Here is a 10,436-nt window from a genome sequence, read left to right on the forward strand (position 1 = left end):
ATGACGATTTGCGTGATATTCATTAAAAGGCGACTATGCATACAATGAATCCACGTGGAATGTGTTTACACCACTAGTGAAGCTCTGACATGTCTGATGCCCTACCGTGCCTAATCCCGGTAGACACCCTTGTCGTTTATTTATACAAACATGGGTAGCTATTGACGGGCACATTTAATACACATGCACACCAAGCCATTCAAAGGGGATTTGACAAAAATTCGACCAAAACTATGCAAGAAACCCCCCTCACGATTAATAAAACACACATCCACTGCCGGATGTGTAATACTTTTTATTTTACTCTCTGGAAAGGGGACGAACATCACTTGAGAGTCACAGCGCGCTCCTGGCAGAGCCCAATGCTGTGTTACACCCAGCATTGCCTGCTGAGTGCCACACACCTCTGTGTTGTATTCCACTAGCTAGTGCATATGCTATGACACTCTCTAGCCCATGTGCACTGTAACACCACCCCGTGAATATGTCATGCCACACTTGTCTTCGCACGGGTTATATTGCCCCATCTAACGTGCCTTCCTCGATGCCTATGTTATAACGCACAGTGCTATGCCATACATATTACAATCTGGGATCCATATCTTTGTCACAGTGCATATGCAACGTTACACTCCCCAGCACATATTTTATATTACAACTTTAGAGACTAGTTAGGTTACACAACACTGCCCTGTGCATATTACACTCCAAGGCGCATATCGCATAGCACGCGCTAGTGCCTGTGCTATCTTGCGCTCTCCAATGAATCTGTCATTGCGCACAATGTATTGTATATTATATTTCACGCCCGGTTCATCTTATATCACACTTTTTGGTGCATAGTTTATACCATACACTATATCTAGTTTTCATTTTCAATCGTGCTCTCAGGACTATGTTCTATATAACACTGTGCTCACCTACCCTTTTCACGGGCATTACATTTTGCGATAGGGGGTGGAGGGTCAGGGGGTGTTTCTGCCAAGTGAGCCCGGAGTCACAGTCACAAACGTCCACTTCTTCCTGAATAAAAGTGAGATTATGCTGCATACTTGTTCATATTTTAAGTAGTTCGCACAGACACACGTTTTAACAACAATAAAGTTCCTAATACCCGCCTTCTCTGAACAGTTAGCTTGCTGCCCCATCCCCCTCCTCCCTATCCTCTGTTGTGTGAATCCATGGACTAGCCTCCTCCCTCCTGCCATGCATGGCCTGATGTGCTGCCACTGCCCTCAATTTAGTATGATGTACCAGTCTACTCCTCCTGCCCTCCATTGCCCAATTCTATGTCCCTTTCATTGACCTCCTGCTTAAACTCTGTGCTTAGCTTGCTGCCCCTATTCTCCTTCCCCCTGCCCTCCGATGTCTTTGTGCATGCCCCTGCTCCATCCTTTTTGCCCACCATGTTCCATGGACCTGCCACTCCTATCTACTCTTGAGTGTTCTGTTGAGCTGCCACTCCCCTCCCACCTGCCTAGCATTGTCAGATGACTGTAACCTGTCCCTGCCACCTCCACCCTGCCTGTCCACATGCCATGCCCCTATCCTCTTCCTCCTGTCCACATGGTCCATTGTACTGCCACACCCTTCTGCTCTCCCTGGTCTGTTGTGCTGCAACTGCTCCTCCTGCCTGCCCTGTGCGGTCTGTTGTGAGGCCCCTTCCCCTGAACTTTCTTGTCTGTGCACAGGTCCTGACCCTCCCTTCTATCCTCCATCGTCCTTTGTGCATGCCCCTGCACCCTCCTTCTTGCCCATCATAGCCATTGTGCTGCCACTAACCCTCCCACTTGCCATGCATGGTCTTCTGTGCTGCCATTGCCCCTCCCACCTTCCCTGTGTGGTCAGTTAGCTGCCCCTGACCCCCTCCCACCTTCCCTCCATGGTCTGTGTGTATGCCATCACAGTCTCACTGTTGCTCTTCATGGTGTGTCTTGCTTCTAGTGCCCATCCTGCCTGACCTCCATGGCTATCTTGCTGCTCCTGCCCTGCCCCCTTGCCCCCAGCCCTCTGTTTACATGTGCAGACCCCTACTCCCTCCCTCCTGGCTTGTCTGTTCCATTGTAATGCCCCTGATCCGTCCCTCCTGCCCTTTATGGTCTGTCATGCTGCAGCTTTCTCTCCTGTCTGTCCATTATGGTCAGCTAGCTACCATTGCCTCTTGCCCCTCTGTTCTCTGTTGTCCATGTGCATGGTCCTGTCCCCTCCCTCTTGCTTTCTATGGATTGTTGTGCTGCACTCCCGTCCCACATGCCCTGTGAGGTGTATTGTGCTGCTGCAAACCCTGATGCCTGCCCTGCAGGGTCAGTTTGGTGCACCTCTCCATGTCCCTCCTGTCCTCTGTTATCCAAGTCCATGTCCCTACCCCATTTCCTTCCATGATCCAATGTACCATACTTGCGAACATTTTGAACTTGTTAAGAGGGAGATTTTGATAAAAAACTGGGGTAATGATTTTCCCCTTTGAGTTACATTGAAAAAGAGGAGATTGTAGACAGGAGACAGATCAAATAAAGCCCATTTGAGCTTAAAAACATTGGACGTTTCCTTGCTGAATCGGGTCTGTTGGTATGTATGGTTGTACTACCATTGCCTCTTCCTTCTGCCCACAATGGTCTATTACATTGCCACAGCCTCTCTTGCAAGTCCTGTATTGGTGGTTTGTTGCCCCTGCCCCCATTTCCACTGCCCTCCATAGTCTGTTGTGCTGCCACGGCCCTTCCTGCCTGCTCAGTGTGGTTAAATTGTTGCCTTTGCACCCTCCTACCTGCCTTCAATTTTCAGAGTCCGTGCCCCTGGCCTCTGCCTCTCAACAGTATCCTAATGAACAACTAGATTGCTAACATTCTATATTTATTACAAAAGTGTGGAACGCCTGACGTCATCTTGATGTAATCAAAACTGTAATACCTAGAGCATTTCCTTTAGAAATTACATATATGAGAGGGTCTTATTGGCATCAAAATTATGGTTAGTGCTCTAAAAGACTAAAATAAGGACATATTTTCTGAATTTTCAAATAGTGACAAAGCACTTTTAAATTATTTGTTATCTTTATGTTTTTTTATCCAGTTGACCACTTGATTAAATGTTGCACTTAGGGGAGAGGATGTGGTGTTACTTCCAGAACTGCAGACTTTGCAACTGGGGACCAGGTTGGAGTTTCTGCTTCAGCTCGACATTCTGTGATTCTGGTCAAATCACTTAGTCTCCCGATGTCTACAACCAAAATGAATTTGTTCTTGTGTGATGTAACCAATGCTCATGTAAAGCACTCCAATACCTGAAAAGTCTGCACTATATAACACTGCAAAAACACAAAATAATAAGTGTTTTGCACACTTCTGTCATTGGGCTATATTTGGGCTACATCTGGGTGATTTTGGGCTACATTTGGGCTCTTTTGTCTTCGGTGACCATTTTGGGAGATTTATTTGTTATGAAGTTTCCTAATTTCCTCATGTACTGCAGTCTCCTCAGTAGGAAATGCTTTCAGTTTTTTTACTTTGATTCCATCAAGAAGGTATTCAGATATGTCACACATTTGCCATACATTCTGAATGTTAGCACTCTAGTTGCTCATTAGATCACTGTAGTAAAACTACTGTTCACCATGGAAGTCTGCTCCTGGTATTAAAAGTGCATGTTTCAGTCTGCATGTCAGAATTTTTTAATGAAATAGAAGAGGATTTGAGAAGTCACTCAAAATGTGCCCTCATTTTCTTTCTTCAGCATTAATCATAATTTCTATGGCAAAATGAACCCCCTCATTGTGTTCCTTTTTAAATTAAATGTTTTAAGTGTTACCAGTTTATTCCAATCAAGATGGCTTCAGGTGTGCCATACTTTTGTCATAATGAAGACAGTAAGCGCTCTAGTTGTTTTTAAGAACACTCTGGGACATTCTGTCATTGGGCTATACTTGGGCTACATCTGGGTGATATTTGGGCCACATTTGGGCTCTTTTGTCTCTGGTGGCCATCTTGGGAGACTTATTTGTTATGAAGTTTCCTAATTTCCTCATTTACTGCAGTCTCCTCAGTGGGAAATACTTTCAGTTTTTTACTTTGATTCCATCAAGAAGGCATTCAGATGTGTCACACATTTGCCATAAATTCAGAATGTTAGCACTCTTTTTGCTCATTAGATCACTGTAGTAAAGCTACTGCTCACCAGGGAAAACTGGTGCTGGTATTGAAAGTGCATGTTTCAGTCTGCGTGTCAGAATTGTTTAATGAAATAGAAGAGGATTTGAGAAGTCACTCAAAATGTGCCCTAATTTTTCTTTCTGCAGCACTAATCATACTTTTTATGGAAAAATGAACCCTCTCATTTTGTTCCTTTTAAAATTAAATGTTTTAAGAGTTACCACTTTAATCCAAGCAAGATGGCTTCAGGTGTGCCGTACGTTTATCATAAGTAGGACTGTTAGCGCTCTAGTTGTTCTTTGGAACACTCTGGGAAGCTGCAGTAGAACACAAAGGAATCAACTGACAGTCTCTGCCCTTGTTGGATGGACATGTTTTACTGAGAATGTCAGACTTCATTCTCACATGACTGAGAAAGATAATGTGAATTTACAGAAAATATGCTCTCAGTTTAGCTTATAGATCACCTTCCAAACCTCTGTGGGAAAAGCATGAGAAAATATTTTTCTCTCAATCATGATATCCCAGCAGAAGGCTTTTTCACATGGTGAAATCACCTTAGAACATACCACAATTCCTAAAATGAGTATGGTACCATCAACAAATGATTTATAATGTAACTAAAGTCTTAAAACCTTCTATTAACTGCAATGCTTTTTAATGAGGTGCTATCATGTATATTGGTCCCAAGATGGCTGCCAACACTTCTTGGATGAAGTGCTGACAGCCAATCAGATCTCAGGATGAGATGTGTGGTTAGGCTCCGCCCACATATATATATATGACTTTACTTTTGATTTTCTCAGGAACTACTGAACAGATTGACACCATACCTGCAAAAGGAACTTCGCTGACCTGAGGACTACCTCTATGCCAAATTTCAAGTAATTCTGTTCAGCCGTTCGGGCTGTACCTTGGACTAAAGGTCCCTATGGAAAAATGCATGGGGAAAATGTGTTTTGGGACCCCCCTTTTTTCTTGGCCCCCGCTTGACGAATCACCCCGAGACTTTGAGGGTAGGAGCGGAGCGCCCCACCTATTTTGAAAATTTTGCGAGGATTCGTCAACCGGCGCCAAAGTTATTCCAAATAGAATGTTGCGGATTTCCTATGGAAACACGGTCCTAACTATAACTATCTACTGGCGACCGCCAGTAGATAATATATCAATAACATACAATCTAATTAAAAAAACTTTCTATTGTAACTTAAAACATTAAACTATTAAAAGATCTTTAAACTTCAATTTCCCACTACAGTCAGTGCAACAGTAGGGAAAGTGTTGGATAGTGGAGGGGTAAAAACTACTATTCCCACTCCAGTGAGTGCAACAGTAGGGAAAGTGTTGGATAGCGGAGAGGTAAAAATTTTTATTCCCACTCCAGTCAGGGCAACAGTAGGGAAAGTGTTGGATAGCGGACAGGTAAAAATGACTATTCCCACTCCAATAAGTGTAACAGTAGGGAAAGTGTTGGACAGCGGAGGGGCACAAATTACTATTCCCACTCCAGTCAGCTCAAAATTAAAAACAAACAAATTATTAACAAAAACAAAAAATATTAAAAAAACAAATAAAATAAAATATATAAATATGTTAAAAATTAAAATACAAATATATTTAATATATTGTTGAATTAAAACATATTATAATGTTAAATACATATGACAAATACCTACAAATATTGTATTAAATAAACGAAAAAAGTATTTTCAACAAAATATTTTTAATTAGGAAATATTTAGAAACAAAAACATTAATTATTACATAAATTTAGTTTTTTCTCCCACCCTAAAACACCACACAATTCACAACCCACATCTAATTTTTTTTTTAAATGTACTTCCATCATTAACATAATTAATTACCAATTAAAGAAATTATATTAATCAAAAAACAAATTAAAACTCATAAAAAATATGATCCCCACAACCCACAGCTAAACTTAAACTGTAAAAAAATAATTACAAAATTAAAACTTATTTTCAATTAAAAAACTAATAGTATTTAACAACTAATCATAAAGTAAGTAAAATTACTTTACTCCCCACCCTTTACCCCTATAAAAGTAAAACACACACACACAAAAATAAACACTCTAAATAAATATTAATGATCAACTAATTATTAATTAATTAAACATAAATTACTTCCCCCCTTTACCCCTATAAACCCCACAATCCACGCCTAAAATTAATTACACAATTTCCATATTTAATTTTCAATTAATTAATTAATAATAATTAACCACTAATTAAACAAAAATTTGCTTCCCACCCTTTGCCCCTATAAACCCCACATCCCGCACCTAAAATGAATTACACAATTCCTATAATTAATTTTCAATAAATTAATTAATATCAATTAACAACTAATTATTTATTAATCAAAAATAAATTACTTCCCACAATTAACACTATTAAATCTCAAATAAATATTAATAAATAAAAAATAATCATTACTTTATTATAATTAAACTACCTCCCACCCTATTCCCCTATAAACCCACAAGCCGCTAGGGAACTAAAAAACGCAAAAGTTAATTAAAATAAAATTGATAACTACAAAAAATTTAACACATATACTAAAAAACAAACAATTCATATACAAAAAAATTACATCACATCCCTTTAAAATATATACTAACATACATAACACTAATTAAAAAATCGATATTTTAAGCAACTATATTTTTGCAAACGATATTAATGTCTTCTATATTTTTGAATTCGATATTACTTACCTTCAAATTGATATTCTTGACAACGATATTCTTGCACTCGATATTTCCACTCCACGATATTTCCAACTTGATATTCATGTAGTTCGAATTTTTTCAGCTCGATATCAGTCGCAGCTCCTGGAGGGAGTGATGTGGGGGCGGGGCGGGGGAGGGGCAGGGTGGGCGGTAGTAAACGCCGGCATATGGCCGACCGGAGTTAAGTACATAAATAAATAAATATAATGAATTACATTGCGCGAGCCGCGACTGCTCGATATTCTGTCTCATTACCATATGGGAAGTTGATCAAATGCCCTTATGAATTAATAGGATTTTTTGAACAAGATTCCACTAAAATATGTCTTTTGTGGGTTTTTAAAACAAACATTTGTGTTAAGCATCGTGTGAACAGAGCCTAAGTCTTGTCTTAGTACTGCTTCTTGAACCTCTTTTTCTGTTCATCCCATAAGGTCTGCAGACATCTGCACTGTCAAGTCAGACCTAAAGAGGCTGGGAAAGAAAGAGAGGTAACGAGAAAGAATTACAGTAGTGACAGAGGTGTAGTAGAGGGAACAAGGAAAAAAGAGAGCGTTGAGAGATGATAAAGTGATAAAGGAATAGTGAAGTAAATTAAGAGGTTAGGTAGTGGGAGAGAGGTGGGATACAGAGAGATGATTTTGCGGGAGAGATGTGAGTTGAGAGGTGACATAGAAAGATTGAGGTGATGTAAGGAGAGAGAGAAGGGTGAAAATGAGGTGAAGTAGATGGTGGCGCGATACAGGGAGGTGAGTTGGAAACTGTGCAGAAAGAAGGTTGAGTTGGAGAGAGTTGGGGAATAGAGAGGGAACAAAGATGTAGGGATATAAAGGCAAGCACAGAGAGCACTCGAGAGAGAGGTGGCGTAGAGCGAGATGTATTGGTAGAGAAAGGTGAGATGGACATAGGTGAGGTATAGAAAGTGGAGATAGGGTGTATATGGAGACGTAGATAGGCTGAGAAAGAGATAAAGAGAAAGTGCTCCGATAGAAGAGGTAAGGGGAAGTAAGGAGGGAGACATGAAACACTCTTTTTTTAAATTAAATGCCACCAACTGCCTCACAGTACAAGGGTTAAGGTTGAAAAGCTATTCCGCAAAGGGTGCTTGCCCAGGAGGCACAGTAAAAAAATATTTAATTTGTCTGCACGCCGCTAGCAGTATTACAACAGTACTGCAGGCTAATTCCATAACATTACCGGGCGGGGCTCTTGGAAGGCCGGGGCCACTAAGCTCATGCCTTATAAAGTCATTGGGGACCAGCAATAGCGCATATCATCCCTTTCAAATCAGTGGGGGGTGGGGCTGCAGGCCAGGGGGCCCAATTCAGTTGAAAGGGATAACAATCCCTGACGCCACCACTGCACTTGGTGAAATATTGGAAGCATTCCTGTTTTAGAGGAATTCTGGGTCCGAAAAAAGTATTGTGGCTGAATTACGTCAAATTCAAATGTTTCTGCTACATTTGCTTCTCTTTGACTGTAGTGGGGTAGAATGTACTTAAAAATGTAATCTCGCCAAGCTTGATACCCTCATGTCTTAAGAGAGGAGGCAAAACTGGACAGGAGGATATTTGGGAAACAGGAAAAAACCCTTGGGTGGCTGGAAGATAGAGGGCAGAATTAAAATCTGAGTGAACTCTTTAAGTCCTAAAAGTAGCACTGAGAAAGCAGGAATTGTCCTCTTTGGCACACATGATTTGCTGCTGCAGAGGAATGATGCTCCTGGGTATTGTTCCAGACCTGGTTTCCCAAGTTTATATTCAGACATGCCTGTAAAGCCAATGTTTTTAGCCAATATATTTGAAAACGAATCGGTTCGACCTGTCTCTTTATTCCAAACCATAACCAAACAGTTTTAATGAAATTTAAAATATATAAACTGCATTTCCTATGCATGACCATAATGATGATGCATATTTAAAGTTATGTTATAACTTTTTTTCTTTTTAGGTCTCTTCAACTGCAAGACAAAGTTCTGCAAGTCCTGAACATTTGGAAAACCAAACAGCAAGTCAATCGTGCACCTTCAGCGATGGTTGAGCAAATCATCAGAGTCCTAATCATGGCAGATTTGCACACTCTAGCTGAAAAAATTAGAAATTTTAAAACCTTTGGACAGACAATAAAATTCTAGGTCGCTGAAAGACACGCAAAAGGTTGAAGTGATGCTCAACCATGAAAAAACTGTATTCATATGTAAAGATCTGGCGTCCTTCGGGTCTGATTCTGAAAACATTTTGCATGCTTTAGTTTCACTTAAGTGCCCAAAAAGTGTCATCTGCGGCAGCAAATGACAAATCCTGATCCAGCTAATCATGCCCTGCGGATATTTACTATGATAGAAGGAGTTTACAGCTTTGGATGATTTGCCAAGTGGCTGTATATTCTTGGGAAAGTGGTGGGAAGATGAGTCTTCCCAGGGGTACAGCCATTCAAACCAATTAAAAAAATCTGTATGAATAAGTGTGCATTTAGGGTGGGAATGGCCGTATGTATCCTGGTGGTCCAAGGTGAGCGATTCCACCCTATAGAATGTTTTCCATCTGGGGTAAGAAATATTGGAACTGCATGTCATTGCACCTTCCCCTAACCCTAAATATGTGGACTATCCACTTGCAGACAACTGACAAAGAAAAGGTTAGGAGAAAGAGGTGTATACCTGGAAATCTACAATTTTAGTAGATTTCTATGCACGAGTACGGGTTTTTAAGCGTTCCCCAAAATGTCTACTTCTAAAATCGTTGCCAGAAACCTAAGGCTGATAGACACAATCTAATTGTTTAAGAATTAACATTAATTACTACATACTGATCATGTCCTTACTACATCAAATGAGTGCAAAGTGAATCAAAGTAGAGGGAAACCTCACAATTCTAATTCTAGAGTCTCACTGGTCATTTTAGGAGCCCCTCACCCACTAGTTCCAAACAGTGGTATATATCATCTTCACTGGTGTAACCTAATGGGTAGTTTATAATCGGGTCCCCTACCTGGACATGGGGTGAGTCCAGATAGGAAACACCTCCACCAGGAGGGAGAGTTCCTTATGTAGAATTAGGTGGGATCTGTAGAGAAAGTGAATAAAATTACCTTCTATACCGAAATAAACTATAATATATATTGTAATAGGGTAAGGTTAAAACCTAAGGAAATGTGTGGGGATTAACTACTAATCCTTCACATCTCACATAGGTGGTCTAAATATTTCAGCTTTCTATGCCTGGTTTGGTCAGTCGGCTTTTGTCAGGACCTCATGTGACCAGATCCCTTTTTCTGGTGTAGGGGCAGTGCCCTCCAGTTCTCGAAAGATATTACTGTAAGTACATTCACTCACAGCAAGATATTGCTTGTCGCCCATATTCTGGAGGGAAATGAGAACGTATTATGAACCAACCGAGTAGAACAACTTGTTAAAGTTCAATAGCTTTCACCTACGTCCTCTGCGGGAGAACCTTCTGTACAGCTAGTTCCTACTGAAACGAAGAAACTGCAGTAATATCCAGGACTACAAACTCCAAGCAAATGATCTCCCA

General features: G+C 40.5%; 1 protein-coding gene across 1 annotated transcript in view; it reads left to right on the top strand.

The window, feature by feature from the left end:
- The window catches only part of LRRD1 (leucine rich repeats and death domain containing 1), a 191,706-nt gene extending 182,017 nt beyond the window's left edge, over window positions 1-9,689 (top strand). Inside the window, exon 7 of the mRNA XM_085631088.1 lies at window positions 8,854-9,689. Within this exon, the coding sequence (XP_085487214.1) occupies window positions 8,854-9,037 (184 nt within the window). The 3' untranslated portion in view covers window positions 9,038-9,689. The remainder of the gene's footprint in view (window positions 1-8,853) is intronic.
- Window positions 9,690-10,436: the final 747 nt, after the last annotated feature.

Source organism: Triturus cristatus, chromosome 10 (assembly GCF_964204655.1).
Source record: "Triturus cristatus chromosome 10, aTriCri1.1, whole genome shotgun sequence".
Lineage (NCBI taxonomy): Eukaryota > Metazoa > Chordata > Amphibia > Caudata > Salamandridae > Triturus > Triturus cristatus.